This window comes from Pholis gunnellus (assembly GCF_910591455.1).
Source record: "Pholis gunnellus genome assembly, chromosome: 15".
Classification (NCBI taxonomy): domain Eukaryota; kingdom Metazoa; phylum Chordata; class Actinopteri; order Perciformes; family Pholidae; genus Pholis; species Pholis gunnellus.
In genome coordinates this window covers 19,383,007-19,400,092 of record NC_136542.1, presented here as the reverse complement: position 1 = coordinate 19,400,092, position 17,086 = coordinate 19,383,007, and the positions used below count along the sequence as shown (strand labels likewise).

The window sequence follows — 17,086 nt, the reverse complement described above, 5'->3', positions numbered from 1 at the left end:
CCAAAAAATGTAGGCTACATTTGTCGGTTGTCGTCGACAAAATATAACTTAGATTAGGCTATTAAAAGAAAAAGTACTCATGGTACCATTAACATGCCATTCTGCTGCCTGATATTAGTATGATAGTGTTATCACCCTACTTTGTATACTATTTTGGTAGTTAAACCCTTAACAATACATCCTTTTAGCAACTCATAGGTTTTATGTGTAAAACTGAAAAGTAAAGCTGTCAGTTAAATGTAGTGGAGTGAAGAGAGTAAACATACTTAGTTACTTTCCAACCCTGATATTTCTTTACAAACATGGGTCTGTTGTCCACATGTAAGTTATATTCTTGATAAAACATTTTGATCTTCAAAGCAGTATCAATAAACATGTCTGTTAGACCAAACTATGTTTATATTTTTCAGACTTTTATCTAAGGTTTTATTTCTTTATTTAATGAAATATTATATATATATATATAGCCTCTAAAAGCTCTTTAAATTAAACACCCCACCGTTAGCTATTAGAGACAGGTGATGTCACTAATCACCTGTGATTTTTATTGTTGATAAAAATCCAAATCCATTGATAAGATGCATTCACTTCTAAATGTTTTAACTGCTGTTAAAATGAGAAGAGTATTTCAAAGCCTTGATAAATTTGTGCCCTTGAGGACTTTTCAGTGTTTATTCAGTGAAATAGTGTTTAAACTCGCCCAGGCCCCCGGCCCGGCTCGCTGCCCGGTCTGCATTGCATCCAACCCCGATGCTTGTCCCTGTGGCTGGTGGGTCCACAGGGGGGCTGCTCCATGATGTTTCTTCAGGCTGAGCCCGACCGGGCCCCAAGGGCGAAGGCCCGGCCACCAGACACTCGCTGACGAGCTCCTCTCCTGGGTCTGGCTCCGGTAGGGTGCACCGGTTTCCCTGGTCCGGGCGAGGTGGCTGAAGTCTGTGGGCTGCTATTATTATTATTATGCCATCATTTTTGAACCGCTCTTAGTCTGGGCTCTCCCCTGAGACCTGTTTGCCTTGGGAGACCCTACCAGGGTCCCGGACAACATAGCTCCCAGGATCACTGAGCCACTCAAACTCCTCCACCACGTTAAGGTGGCGATTCACGGAAGAGGGTGTGTGTGTGTGTGTGTGTGTGTGTGTGTGTGTGTGTGTGTGTGTGTGTGTGTGTGTGTGTGTGTGTCTCTGTCTCTGTGTCTGTGTCTGAGTCTGAGTCTGTGTCTGTGTCTGAGTCTGAGTGGTGGTGGATAGGGTAGAAGTGGGGATAGGGTAGAAGTGGGGATAGGGTAGAAGTGGGGGTAGGGTAGAAGTGGGGATAGGGTAGAAGTGGGGATAGAGTAGAAGTGGGGATAGAGTAGAAGTGGGGATAGAGTAGAAGTGGGGGTAGGGTAGAAGGATGGGGATAGGGTAGAAGTGGGGAGTGAAGAGAAGAGAAAGGATGTTTTCTACTTCCTCTCCTCCTCTTCGTTCTCCATGAACTCTAGTTCTTTCTTCTGTCTTTTCAATTCCTCCTTTTCTCTCTTCTCGTTCTCGTTCTGTGTCTGAGTCTGTGTCTGAGTCTGTGTGGTGGTGGTGGGGGAGTAAATGGATGGGAGGGTGTTTGGTAGGAAGAAGGATGGGGATAGGATAGAAGGATGGGGATAGGGTAGAAGGATGGGGATAGGGTAGAAGTGGGGAGAGTGAAGAGAAGAGAAAGGATGCTTTTTACTTCCTTTCCTCCTCTTCGTTCTCCATGAACTCCAGTTATTTCTTTTTTCTTTTGAGTTCCCCCTTTTGTCTTTTCTCATTTTCTTTCGTCTCCTTCTTCTGTCTTTTCAATTCCTCCTTTTCTCTCTTCTCGTTCTCTTTCTTCTCTTTCTTCTCCCTCTCCTCCTCCTCCTTCCGGTCCTTCTTCAGAATCTTTTCTGCCTCCTTCCGTTCCTTCTTCAGAATCTTTTCTGCCTCCTTCCTGGCCTTCTTCTCCTCCTTCTTAAACTGCGCCTTCTCCTTGTCTGTTTGTTGGGCGAGCTTTTGAAGGATGAGGTTTTGTTCCTGGAGGTCGGCGTTTTGCTGTGTCAGGAGCTTTAGCTCTTCCTCCTTTTGGTTGCGCCACTCCTCCTCCATCTCTCTGCTGCGTCTCTGCAGCTCTTTCTCTTTCTGGAACCTCTCCTCCTTTGCGGCAAGTTCGCATCTCATCTGATGTTCTAGAGCCCTGAGTTTCATTTTCCACTCCGACTCGCTCCGGATGAGCTCGCTGTCTTTCTGCGTGGCTTGGCTGTCCAGGTCCAGGATGGTCTGCCTCACCTTCTTCTCAAAGTCATCTTGCTGATTTTGGAGCGCAAGCAACTTTGCGTCCAAGTCCATCACATCCATTTTTTCCAAACCAAACATGACATGATGTGCCTTCTTTATACAGTTGTTTCTGAAGGTCTCGTTCTCCTTTTTCATGGACTCAACCACCCGGTTCACCTCGGCACTCTCACTCTGTTTTTCAAACAGACTTTGACGAAGTGAACGGATGATTTCGTCCTTCTCCTTCTCAACGGCGGCCTTGTCCGCCCGTGCTACTTTCTTACACTCTCTCTCCGACTTGAGAGCCTTCAAAATTTTCTGTTTCTCCTGCTCCCAACCAAGCTCTTTGGCGGCCATCGTCTCCTTTAAGGCAGCAATTTCTGCCGCCTGCTCGTTGATTGTTTTTTCAGACTCCATTTCAGCTGTTCTCAGGTCCTGCATTTGTAGACAAGGGTAATGCTGTATTGTTGTTGAAGTACTTATGCTTTTGTACTTGTTCTGTTGTGGTTTGAGAAGTTGTCGCTCTGTTTGCAAAAGAGGTCGCTCTGTTCGCAAAAGAAGTCGCTCTGATGGATGTCGAATGATAACTGTAGTTACCCAGATGATCTCAGCTACCTATACAAACATCATCAAAGGCGGTTGCTTCTGACAAACATTCCGTGACATCATCAAAGGCGCTAGAATGTCAATGACTGCGATGTTCCAAATGTTGGTCACATGACTAGACTTGGTCACATGACTTCCCCAGACTACAAAAAATGCAAAATAGAATTACAAAAATATATTTTATTAATAAATGGTGTGTCTTCCTCTATAATCTTCCTCTATATACTCAAATAAAGTTTTACTTTTCAAACTTAATTACAGCACTGCAGGCCATCTCTCTCTCTCTCTCTCTCTCTCTCTCTCTCTCTCTCTCTCTCTCTCTCTCTCTCTCTCATACACTGACACCAGTTTTAAATGTGAAATGTCCACTGAGGGCAACATGCTCCAGATAAAAGTGATAGCATTTGTATTGTTCAATTTCATATTGAATATGATGGTTTGGAATTTAAATTGATCCCCAATGTAGTAACATTTCAACTCTCTTTTCATGTTGCTCAGTATATTTTCTAATTCAGTTCTCTGAGACACATCTGCAGACAGGACGCAGTTTTAAAAACACCCATGATGAGAAGTGCTTTAAATGCTCACTTCACCGACGCTAACGGTCATTTTGTTTATGTATATATTTGTGGATTTTTTTGTCCAGTCTTTATTTTTTTAAATGAAACACTGAATAAATCATCTCTTCCATCATTTTCTCTAGTCATTTGTCTTTGTTTGAAATGTTTCTTTTTACATTTCATGAAGTAGTTACAGGCTACTTTGAATCCAACTGTGCTCTAATAATAATAATTGTTTTATACATCCACTATATGTATGCAAAATTGGTTATTGTCATGCACCAGCTGGTATTTTGCTAGTGATTGAAATCAGGACAGTTTATTAAAGTATGGTCAGAAGTCTGGTCCCGGATGTGTTGACAGCATTGATGCTAACTTAAGGAAGGACATTAAGGAGCAAAATGCAGTTTTCATGTAATTTGCTGGTCATGTTATTGTGAAGGACAGAAATATAGTCCTGGATGTGTTGACAGTATCTTACAGTATTTCATAATAACTGCAGTTAATATGAAATACTGTAAGATACTGTTTTAAATCCACCATCAATTTATAGCAATTCATTACAGTGTAGACAGGCCCCGGGTTGTCAGTTGGACTTCTTTGGGAATGAAGAGAAGGATTAGGAGAAATTAAGAATGGCAGAAGAAATATCTAATTTGTAAAAACACACACACACACACACACACACACACACACACACACACACACAAATAAACCTCTCCTTAATACTTCAAATTGCTTACATGATAAATGTATCATGATGCATATTTCCACAGCACGTCATGTCATACTCAACAGAAATACTTGTCTAACTCTCTTGTGCCCTACTATCTTTACTATCTTTTTCGGTTCAGTTTGACATTGCTTCTGTTTCACATAAAAAGCCCTTTGAACCGCTGAAAATCTGTTGACGTGAAACATCGATGCACGAAGTGTTGAGTTTCATTGACAGCTGCTTAACGCTGAATACAACAATGCACTGCAACTAACGTTAGTCTGTTGCTGGACTGATGGTCTTGGTGCTGTGACGGTGTACATTATACTGAAATAATCAGGAAAGCAGGTTAACAGGGAGGAGGTCTTGAGTTTGTCTTTACAACATATTTAAACTGGAGCAGATCAGCAAGACGGTGCGTTAGAATGAAGGCCTGTCTCTAATATAAGCCTGTTTCAAATACAGGCCTGACTCTCACTACGGCTGAGGTTAATAGACTCTTTTTGAGAATTTACTGTCGCTTTCCTCCTCCCATCAGCATTAGTGATAAGATGTCTCAAATGATGACAGAGTATTACTGCTCAATAACAACATCTTTCTGCTACTTCACTGAGCTGAATGAAACAATACAATAAATATGAACGGGTCAGAGAGGCAGTATCTTCCTAGAAACCAAACAAAATCTTCTTCTTCTCGGTGGTTTGAACGTGGCAAGGTCAGTCAGTCAAAAGTATATCAATCCTTTGGACACACTCTATTGAGACCATCTAACATGCAGGTCATTACACACATACATACACACTAACACACGCAGATACAGCCAAGCAATCTGACATGTCAAAGTTAATCTGACAGCCCAGTCCAGAGCTTTAATGAGGAGTTAAATTGTGTATGTTACACCATGCTGTAATCTGACACCTTGTCAATTAGACATCAGTCCTAGGCATCTGTGTGACCAATCACAGTCCCTTATTTAATGTGCAGTTGACATGTACCGCATGTGAACACACAAGTGAACACACAAGTGAACAAACACACAAATGTTGTCACCTTATCGTCATTAAAAACGTTTTAGGGTGCATTAAGTAATATAAGAGAAAATATTATGTTGTGCAAATAAGATCCATATAATGCATATGTCATTATGTTGTTTGTTACGTTATACTTCTCCACCATATGCTGCCAGCCCATATTAAATGATTTTATATGTTTTATATATATATTTATATATTTTAAAACCGGTATATCACAATACCCTGAATTTGAATAGAGAAATATGCATTACATATTACAAACACACAGAAATTATTAACATATTATCATTTCTGTGTTGGCATATCCCAACACATTCTCACACCAATGCATCAAATAACGCAGCTTGGTCAGTTGCATAAGCTTCATATGATATGAGGTATCGTAGAGCTCTGGGTGAACATAGACGGCTACAATATTTATTTCCTGATTCAACAAAGCTGCCAGTCTCGTGGGGAGGGGAGGGGGGAGCTGCGCTCATGTGATTGGTTGAAAATGAGGCTGACATCTGATTGGCTACAGATAGGTCTATGTTGAAAAAAACGCATTTGTGAATCCAGCGACGTGAGATGAGTCTCATAAATCCACAAATAAATGCAGTGCGATCCACAAATAAATACATACAAATCCACAAAGAAATACATACAAATGCAGAAATATATTTGTGAATTTTTTTTTACATTTATATAAATCATAATTTATTTATTTGTGCATTGGAATGTATTTGTGAATTGTTCTGCGTGCATTTGTGAATCTTTCTGTTTGCATTTGTGAGTCTTTCTGTGTGCATTTGCAATTATTGAGACTGATCTGACCCCATATGTTAACATCATTGTTGGACAGTTAAACATGTTATGTTAGGATTCTGATCATATTGGGCTCTTAGGTTTGTTTTCGGTTTATTTGCTGAAAAGATGTGTTCGTTGTCTCATAGTGACGCTTCACATCACCGCTGTAATGCTTTTAATAATCACCACGGTCTCTGAACGGTTATGAACATATAAGAGTCTGTCCATTCTTGGTTAAAGACTCTCTCTCTGGTCTCGTTCTCCACTTTTGTCTTCTTGGAGAACGTCATGTGGAATAACTTCTCTGACTCGTTCTCTCTGCCGTGTGTGTGTTTATCTCACTCGAGTCGAGGGTGATAATTATCAGAATGCACATATTTGATTGGCTGAGCAGCATAACGTGATATGATTTACAACGCATGTAATTGGTTGGTGTGTTTCCCGGACCGCTGAACGAGTGCCGTAAAGGCTGGAAAAGCTGCGCCGGTTAAAATAGAAGCGCTCTGTCAAAATGTAATAATTCTCAATTATCTATCGTTTGAAGGTCCATTTCCAGATCCAACGACGTCTATTAGTGACCCCTGGTCTAGACCTTCTTCCTCACATCACCATCCATCAATGCTTCCCTGCGGTTGATAAATGTGTTGTTTCTTTTTCTCATTACTTCTGTAACTCTGTAGACCCACACAGTGCCTCTGTCTCTTCCTCCTGTTCCTTGACTATCATTTAGTTCTTTTATTTTCTGTTTTAGCTTTTTGTTTTGCCCGTGCTCTCCTATACCTCCGTATATCCGTCTCTCCGTTCTCTCCCTGCCCCTCCTCCCCACTGTCAATGCTATGATATGATTATAAAGTATCAGCGGCTGGAAGATTAAGACTTGCTATGGCCACACACCCACCAGGGATTGATAAAGATTCCGTCCTCGCTTGCTGAGGCATGTTGGTGCATGCCATGAGGCTGAGCATATGCAAGAACAAATATCTTCAATCCGTAGTAAGCCCTTAACTGTAAGAAAGAATCCCGAAAGAGTCCTGGGAACACATTTTAAAATGCGTGCTGCAGTAGTGTACATGCATTGCTATGTGTGTAATTTGCTTCTGTATGATTATATTGCTCTATAGTGATAGTTGTAGCATAATTGACCCTTTTCTTGTCCTCACCCCCCGCTGCTAATCCATCAAGCTGTCAAAGCTACCATGGAGCCCACACTGAATATTATCACATTTTTGGAAAAATGAAAAAGCGATTTACAGAAGGGTCAACAATATGTGTTGGACGGATATTTGATACATGATAAAGGTAGAAGCTAACGTGTAAGGACGTGTCTTACTAAGAAAAGCAGTGGGATCATAATTACGCAGTTGAGGGATCCTAATTGGAAAAGGCCGATGCTATATGCTATATGCTATAATTAGCCAATCAGCGTTGGAGGAGCAGGTGGTTTACCAGTGCTATCATGCTGCACTGTGTGATTGATTGGTTCTTTTTAAAAAGCTATTTCAGCTAAAATTGTTTAATACGCATTTAAATATAGCATTAAAAGTTATTAAAGTCTATTTGTTTTGTATGGATTAAACAAATGAGACACACAGTGTTAATCTGAGAGCCTTAGAGGTGCTGGTCGGTGGATTTTGTCATCTTTGGATTCAGCCAGGCTAGTTGTTTCCCCTTGTTTCCAGTCTTCATGCTAAGCTTAGTAAGAGAACTTAAGTCAATTTATAGTTAAATCAAGATCAGCGATACCATTGGATTAGCCATGGATATAACGTCCTTTTCTGTTTTGTGTAATGTATTGTTTTAGATTAAAGTTTTTTTGTTTGTTTTTTCTTGCATTTACCATTTTGTCATTGTGTTTTCTTAAATGTTGTGTTTTCGTTTTTGTGTTGATTTTTCTATTTTATGACTGAGTTTTATGGACTGATCTTGTCCATTTCATCTTAGGCTCATTGTATGTCCAAAAATATATGTGAACAGTAAGATAATTATCGACTGGCAAATATAATGATATTCTCTATTTTTATGAATGCATTCTAAATGCAAATTCAATTCATAAATTATTTTGCCTTTTAAAATGTGTATTTGCACATTTGCAGAGCCTTCTTGCATCTGCAGAACTGTTGCCATAACACACTGGGATCCCATGCATTATATTGTTGTAGCGGTGCACAGAATGATGTCACACTGGCTAAATCTGGTGCTACACATTCAATGAAAGTGTTCTGTAAACTACTAAAATATGCCTTCAGGTATACAGTTGCTACACAGCGTTTCCTGCTTCCATCTTATACACAGAGATTGTCATAATCACGCGAGACTTCCCTGTGACTGTACCTTCACAGACACTGCTCATGTAGCAACACTGACACCTACTGGTGATCCACTGGCCTAACAATGTAGCTGGTGATTACACAGTACCCCCAATTTGAACTACAATGAACACAAACTTCTCATAAACACATAGGAAACATAACAAACTCTCTTAACTTACATTACACCCAAAAAATGATTCTATTTACTGAACTACACGTGACTTATTGTGCCATATTGTGGTCGGTTGACTCTCCTGAGTGTCCTTAGGAAGCTGTGCCTTTTCAACCAGAGAGTTTATGCTGGTTGACCGTGTGAGAACTTACATGTGGGTGCCCAGGAAACTACAACTGTAGACTCTATCCCCTCTTTATGTGCAGTGGGGGATGGTCACTCTGCTTCCTCCTGAAGTCGATGATGGGTCTGTATGCGGATTGGTGTGGATCCAGGGTGGGTGGGAGAGCACACTTTCCAGGCACTTCATGGTTATTGGTGTTAATGCGACGGGCCTGTAGTCATGGAGCCAGGTTATTGCTGTCTGCTTCAGGACTTGCACTATTGGATATGTTTTTTTGGCATGTGGAGACAATGTACTGTGCCAGGGATGGATTGAAGATATTTGTGAACATGTCAGGCAACTCAGCAGCTCAGTCTCCGAGAACTTGTCCGTTTCCCACTCTCCATATTCCACCGTACCCAGCTCTCCTATCTAATATTCATGTAAAAGAAGGGAAAACAGAGCAGGGAGCCCCCCAGCAGTTTAATCCAGCCATGGTCTGGATCGACTGACTAACATTGGCAGCCCTAGAGCCGCTAGCATTTCCACAGTGTCAGGTCCCAGCTGCTGCTATTGCTAACATCTGTCTATGCTCCTGACTCTCTCACACAGAGGCTTCCATCCTCTCCTATGATGGCAGCATGTATATGAAGGTGGTGATGCCCAACATCATGCACACTGAGGCTGAGGACGTCTCCCTGCGTTTCCGCTCCCAGCGGGCCTATGGCCTCCTCATGGCCACCACTTCTCGAGAATCAGCCGACACGCTCAAGCTGGAGTTGGACGGGGGTCGCGTCAAACTCACGGTCAACCTAGGTATCGTATGCCCACCCCCACCCCCACCCATCGGCCTCCACACCTCCACCTTCACCCTGAGACAGTTCACTGTTGAGCGGTGACCTCTCCTTTCACTTCTATGTCTTCATGCACACTTTTTCTTTTTCCATCAGTTACTCATCACTATGGTTCCCCAGCTTTAGAACATTGATAAGAGATTTCTTTTTGCATGGGTGTTCATGCAGTTTTTACACACACATAACTATGGACTGCTTACTGAAAACCACTCTTTACAGGATAACATCTTAGGCTACACATCAGAACTTATTTCACTTCAGTGGTAAACATGTTTGGCCCCTCTTTGAAACAGACAAACCAAAGTCATACCCGTATGCTTGTTTGCAGAACCTTTGAGACAGTCACAGCACAATAAGAGTAATGTAGAGATAATGTGAGACCGGTTTCTAGTAAATCTTTTAAAAGGAACAAAGTATACTCAGACTTTCTAAGAGGTGACTTTCACCACGTATGCCCACTGATCTTCAGTCCATCATTCAGCAGGATATTAGAAAAAATCGATTTTGTCTTTCTCACTAATTTTCTCTCATTTTCTGTCCGACATCGAGTCATTTCTCTCTCACCTTCCTCTTCTTCTGGGTGGTTGTTTTCTTTGCTAATGATGTCTTTTCTGGAAGTCGATGCTTTTTCTGTGTTTCGTTTTTTATGTTTACCTGTCAACTCCATTTTCCATCATGCTTTGTCAAAAGATGGTATTCACCCCTTCAAAGGCCTTAAGCCTGCGGCCCGTCAGGCGAACAGCCCGAGAACAGAGCCCAGCTAAACCTACAGCTGGCTGCGACCCCAAATACTTCCAATCATACTTTGTAAAGAAGTATGAGAATTATAAGTCACACGAATCAATTTATATGTTGCATATGACATGTCTTGTAAAACAATCGTAAATGGCAATATTAACAGACATCAGCTGGTTTGCCAAGCCACATTTACATAACTCATTCACTAATTATATGAATGTATGTCATGTAAGTCATACCCCAGATTTTAGTCAACATGTTTATGTTGTGCAGCTCCAATTGGTCAGAGATCATATGACTGCTTAGCCCTATGTTAATCTGTGTGATTTGCTACAGAACGTTTGTAACACTATTTTAAAGGTCTAGCCTCTGATGTAACACATGTAGGCATAGTGTAGCACTCCGGATCTGATGGTTGGGGTTCCTGTGCCTCTGCATGGTGCTGGTGCTGATTGGATCGTGGCTGTTTGCTCCCACTTTTCTGTTGCGGTTGACGACACATGAAACCACCAGCCACATGGTGACCAACCCTCACTGTCTTCACAGCTGCATACAGCAGTTATTGTGGCCTCTGTTCAGATACTTTAGATTTTCACTGTCTGTCACACCTTTGACTTACAAAATCAATAATTCTGCTGTTTTAATAGCATATCAAATGAACAAATTCTTCATTCTGTGACTTCTCAAAGGTCCGTGGCTCTAAGTCAGATGGCTGCTACCACCTTGCTGGTGTGGAGGCTTTGGAGCCAGAGGCTTTGACTTTCTATTCTTAATATTCAAACCTAAGGAGGAACAGTCAGTGTTGGGTTGGAAAACTCATGTGGCTGGTACTACAAGTGGCCATTTTACTGTAAATACTTTGCCGAAACAATTAATAAATTTCAACTCTGGTACTATGGGTAACAAAAGAGCCCAAGCTCTAGAAAAGCAGCTTTTACAACCAGCACATTTCTTTGACAAATCCATGCATTATCTTATTTACTATTAAATGATGTTTTTGGAAATATTTAAAGTATATCATTTATTTCATGGTAATTTAGCATAAAGTTGACTAAATACTAAATGAATAAAATGGCTGCCTTCCTGCATGTGTACGTCCCCGGAAGGGTGGACTTTTTGTTTTTGGATGTCTGCAGCAGTAACCTTGAAGGATGCAATTTCATCTGTCATTTATTCTTCCCCATCTAGACTGTATCAGGATAAACTGTAACACCAGTAAGTTAACACTCAAGTTTCATTTTGCTTTTAATGTTGATGGTATGTTGATGTTTTGTTTTTTGAAGGAAATGTGTTTTTAAAATGTGAGTCCTGCCCTGCCCTCCACTTTCTTTTAAGCCTATCATGTGGAGGATGAGTTCACTCAGTTGGTTAGACTACCCACAATTCAACAGGAACCAAAAGAAATAGCCTCAGTCAAATGGAATGAGTGGTGATTCATTTGAATTATTAGACAGATCTAAACTTCTTTTTAAATCAACCACTTTACTCTATAGGTCTACCGTTGTATTCTCACACCATGTTGCCCTGTATACAGTAGTAACAATATACACATGTATTGTACTTCACTACACAACGTTTAGGTAAGTGTAGGAAATTCCTATTCATCACTTTTTATTCTAAGTGATGACATTATGTGATTACAATCTGAGAGGCAGGGCTTTTTGCAAACAGAACTTAGTTGTAGCTGAGTACTACTTCGGTCCTCTTACCAAATATCTTGACTGTACTGAAACACGTTGGTCCCAGTAACTGACACACTTAATTTGGATGGTCTATTGATAATTATGATACCGTAGATGTAGCTGTTCAACACTGTCTGCCTATTTGGTGCACCTCCACAGGCCATACAACCTTAACACTGACCCCATCTTCAATGCTGCGGAACCCACTTTTTCTAACATAATTACTTCCATCCAGTAATGTTAATTATAGTAACGGGTACATTTCACTATAGTGCTTGCTTAATGCTTCAAGAACCCACTTCAAATGAGAAGCCACATTCCATTAGACTAAAACATCGACCGCAATGACTACGTTTACATGCACACTCATTTTTCACTATTATTCTGAATAGGACAATATTGAGAATTGTATATGATTCATGTCAACACTATATTCAGTTTGTATATTCTGAATCTGGCGTTTTTCCGAATGGAGCGTTTTCCGATTAAGACGTGTGATATTCTTCAGGTTTTAGGAGCATGTATACAACGCAGTCAGAATCGAGGTTTTTACGGCTCTGTGCGACACACAGCCTCTTTCCTGTTTATCATCAGCTCTGTGTGTTGAACACAAACCAACTAGCCAATAGTTTGCAACGCTGGAGTAGAGATGCATGTCCAAAGGAGAATCCCACATCTCTGGTCTGAAGGAGAAACACACCTACTTTTAAGCATGATGCAGGACTTGGGTATCACAGGTTTTGGGACATGCGCAAATATCGTAACGCCGACCTTTTCATGAAGGTGGTTGAAGGAATGAAAGAGGGAGGCTGTGTTCACACGGTCTAACTAGTCCTCCACCGGAGGAAAACTGATTTTGACGCAAAGAAACAAAATGGCACAAGCGGCTCCTGCCTTTTAATTTTTTTCATATTATGACATTAAAAACGACAGGTTAGGGCATCGACCCGTCAAACACAGCAGAGAATGGCGTTGACGCGGGATTCCCTGCCCGTGGTGATGAGGATGCGTCGTGGGGTCGTTTTACGTTAATGGGAATATGAACGGCTGCATGTAAACGAGAACATAAATGAAATACATATTGTCTTTTTCACAATAAGGGCAAAAATATTTGGTGCATGTAAACCTAGTCAATGTAAGTGCAGTTATTTCGACAGCTGACACATTCAGAAGAAAAGGCAACTTACAGTATTAACATGGCTTAGGGGAATGTTTTTCTTTAATTCAATTAGCATACTGTACATGGAGTCCAGTGCACAGTTTGTGTGTGTAATTGATCAAATATATTTTTATTCCAGCTGTAAAACTTAGTAGTCCTCATAGTCCCAACAGAGAGAAACCACATATTACTATACTTATTAAACAGTTGCTAAAGATTATTAACTGAATAACAAAACTGAATTCCCAAATTACGCAGAACATGCAGGAAAGTTTTGTATTATTTGGAAAATGTGGTTCAATCCAATGTATTAATATGTCAGGTTACATTCTACCTAATCAAAGTTTAGGAATGGTGATCCTCTTTGCAAGTGTGTCTGCTGCTTTTACAACGTAAAGTTCTTTATAATTATGATACAGATTGCTTTTACTCATAATGAGGCCATTGAGATTTGACCTTATTATTAGGTCTTCGGTTTACAGTCGATGAGTGAGTGTATGAGTTGAGTTATGTGTGTGAATGTGAGTGAGAGTGAGTCAAGTTACAGTATGATCTGAGTGGATCTTTGCTCTTTGGGTTATCCTTGGTGCAGGCCTTCATCTTTTTTTTCCAGTATAACATTAAGATGGTCAGTTTGAGAATTAAGGTAAAAGTCATTTGAAAATCTAGTCTTAATGTCTGTCACTGTTGCAGCTGTTTCCAGCAGTACGAGGAGCAACAACTGAGGTGTATCTCCGTAAATATATGATCACAAAAATCATCTCTGATTGAAGTTAGAATTAGGCATGACATCTCTTGTAGGTTTAAATTTGGGGGTAAATTAAGATTAGGTTATTTCAATTTGATTCAATTTCTTTATATAGCATCAGATCATAACAAAAGTTGTCTTGAGATACTTTTCATATAGAGCAAGTATAGACCGTGCTCATTTACAGAGACCCGACATTCCACTCATAAGCAACCACTGGAGCGACAGTGGTGAGAAAAAACAACATGGCGATGGCCGGAATTCAAGATGGCGTCGGCGAAATCGTCAAACTGGAGGCTTCATAACACAAACCAATGGGTGACGTCACGATGACTACGTCCACTTCTTACCTACAGTCTATGGTCGGGAGTGATCTCCGGCCAATCCAAAGACGAGGATTGTAACCAATTAAATTTAGTGATACAATGGTGATTGGGTCCGCCCACTTACTGTCAAAAAGAAAAAACAGTCGCGAGCGAGCAGGTGAATGTTTTGCCAGCAAAAGAGCAGTGATAGAAGTCACGCAAGGGGAGACGCTGTTTGAGTTTCACGCACGTGGATCTCAGGTGTGCTTGCGGATATTGACATTGATTTGCTTTTACAGGTGAAACTACATATTTTGTCGTTTAGTTTGGAGGACTTGTTGGTATCTCACCTAAGAGTTCTAAGCATCCCTTTGAGTATTGGCATCGTATACACTAGCATCCACATTAACTGAGAGTAATAGATGTATTTCATCAAGTCATGGATCAAAAAGATTAGATAAGTAACAAATAGGCAAGAATGACATTTTATATTGGACTGGTGACTGATGTGGCTGAGGTTACTTTGGTGGTTTTGGTTTGGAGTTCTTGGTCAGATAAAGCAATGAAGAGAGAAATGAAAGGACGCAAGGAAGGGAATAAGTGAAAGGAAAGTATTTCTGAAAGCCTATGATGAGTAAAAGCAATTTGTCCTACTGTATTTGCCCTTTCTATATGAGAGTCAAGCCTCTTTTCTTTTCTGCAGTATAGTGGTCAGGTGTATTCGAATAAGAATTATAAATGTCAAGTATTTTGTGTGTTTTTTCTCTGTGTATTTCACTGACTAAACCAAACCTTTGTTTCCCTAAAGCATAATAACTACTTTGACCTATATTTAAAGCCATTTTCAAGCTAAGCTAAGCTGCTTGTAGAATTCTGCCAATGATTCAAGGCTGACAGTTGGGAAAACAACGGTTTGGTTTGAGCCTCAGGATGTCTTTAACTTTGTGATTGACCATTGTTCTCAGGCAAGGGACCGGAGAACCTGTATGCCGGGCAAAAGCTCAATGATAATGAATGGCATACAGTGCGAGTGGTGCGTCGCGGCAAAACCTACAAGCTAACTGTTGACGATGATGTAGCAGAAGGTACTTACCTGCATCAACTCGGTTCATGCTTGAAGGAATGCTCTTAGTGTTGCCTTGTCAGTGGTATTACATCATGCTGAGGTGTGTTGCCATAGAGACTGAGAAAATCAGTATGTAATCCTGCTACAAAGAAAGCGTGTAGATATGTAATCTTTGATGGCACTTTGCATCCATCTAATACTGTTAATGTAATTTTCTCCTTAAATCAGCCCTTTTGTGTTAGTGTCAGACAGTGTTCTCTTTTCTTTTCGTTTTTGTCTTTCTTTTCAACCCATCCCCTCCACCCTCCCCGTCTTCAGGCCAAATGGTGGGCGACCACACTCGCCTGGAGTTCCACAACATCGAAACAGGCACCATGACAGAGCGTCGATTTGTTTCCAGCATCCCATCCAGCTTCATTGGTCATCTGCAGAGCCTTAGGTACTCCGATAACCTACTTTTTACTTTACTTTTTAAATGTAAGCTAGTATATATTTAACGTTTTACTAATAATTGTTTTCATAGTAGCAACAAATCAAATGACAAGGTATCAATTCCACAGAGAGTTGCCACCCAAATGATGTAGCTCTACAGAATAATTCAGCCTCTTTTAGGTCATTATTGTGCTTTTACTGTTTGCTCCAGTCTCAGCATTCTCCCACATAAGGAACATTTAGAGAGCAGCTGGTGAAGAACATTGAGTAACTAAAGAGAGAGTCCAAATCAAATTGCCAAGTTAATGTGAGACTTACGTTTGTCCGAGGGTTATAATAAGACAAAATCAATGCCAAAGTCGCTCTGTTTAATCTGTATATTTAAATATGCTGTATTACTTTGTAAGGTATAACATTTGTCAGGCAGTATGTTTGCCAGCTTGTTGTGGAGTTCTGCTGACCCCAAATGGCTAAAACAGTCAATTGCTTTAGTTTTTTCAAGAAAGCTTTATTTAGCTACGGGTCTCTCATACCCCAAACTTTGTTTTCTTTACTTTCAATTGTCCTTGACCAACATTTGTTAACCAGGCTTTGAAGGACAAGAAGAACCTTATTTTGAAGTCAACCATGTCAAGTGCCTGTTCCTGTCCTTTCCTCAGATTTAACGGCATGCTCTACATCGACCTGTGCAAGAATGGTGACATTGATTATTGCGAGCTCAATGCACGCTTTGGGATTCGTTCTATCATCGCCGACCCTGTGACCTTCAAATCCAAGAGCAGCTATCTGAGCCTGGCCACCCTACAGGCCTACACATCCATGCACCTCTTCTTCCAGTTCAAGACCACCTCCCCAGACGGCTTCATAATCTTCAACTCTGGAGACGGCAACGATTTTATCGCTGTAGAACTGGTAAAAGGGTAAGTCTTCTTTTGAAAGGACGCTTGTTAACCTTTTACACGTTGGAGCCTTGCCGGATTAGGAGTAGCCTTATTTGATTACCAACTTAAAGCTGCTATCATAACTACTTTCGTAATAACAATGTGTGAAATGACAATGTAAAGAAGTCGCTCATGGCGATGAAGTTACAGAGAATTCTCAGCTGAATCTGCAGCTACTCGCAGCTTTACAGAGCTTTGATCTCAGTGTTTGAGCGTCTGCTACTTCACAGGTCTCTCATTGCATCGATGAAACAACTCTAAAAACCTACTTTACACTACTTACTCAGCAGTAAGTCAACAGTTGACAGACACAGTTAGCAACCAAAAGCAGAGCTTACACCAGCGTGAATAATGGACATATATTCATCAGCTGGACACAAACACCAAATGAATGACCATGTTGCTCTGTAACAGCTGGATGTGTGAACAAGCAACCATATGCTAACATGAAAGGGGATTCTTTCTGCTGCCTTCAAGTGGCTCATAGCAGTTACTGCAGACTGAAGTTATTTTGAGTTTCTCTATTACTAGGTCTTGTAGACACACACACACACACACACACACACACATGGTGTAATAACTAACTTTTTACTTCAGGAACCTCATTGT

At 40.7% G+C, this 17,086-nt stretch overlaps 1 protein-coding gene across 1 annotated transcript in view; it reads left to right on the top strand.

Annotated features, from left to right (window-relative positions):
• The window catches only part of nrxn3a (neurexin 3a), a gene marked incomplete at both ends in the record, with an annotated part of 134,836 nt that overhangs the window by 88,966 nt on the left and 28,784 nt on the right, over window positions 1–17,086 (top strand). Inside the window, 5 exons of the mRNA XM_079174961.1 lie at window positions 9,165–9,368; window positions 11,333–11,359; window positions 15,004–15,123; window positions 15,423–15,543; window positions 16,196–16,456. Of these exons, the coding sequence (XP_079031087.1) occupies window positions 9,165–9,368; window positions 11,333–11,359; window positions 15,004–15,123; window positions 15,423–15,543; window positions 16,196–16,456 (733 nt within the window). The remainder of the gene's footprint in view (window positions 1–9,164; window positions 9,369–11,332; window positions 11,360–15,003; window positions 15,124–15,422; window positions 15,544–16,195; window positions 16,457–17,086) is intronic.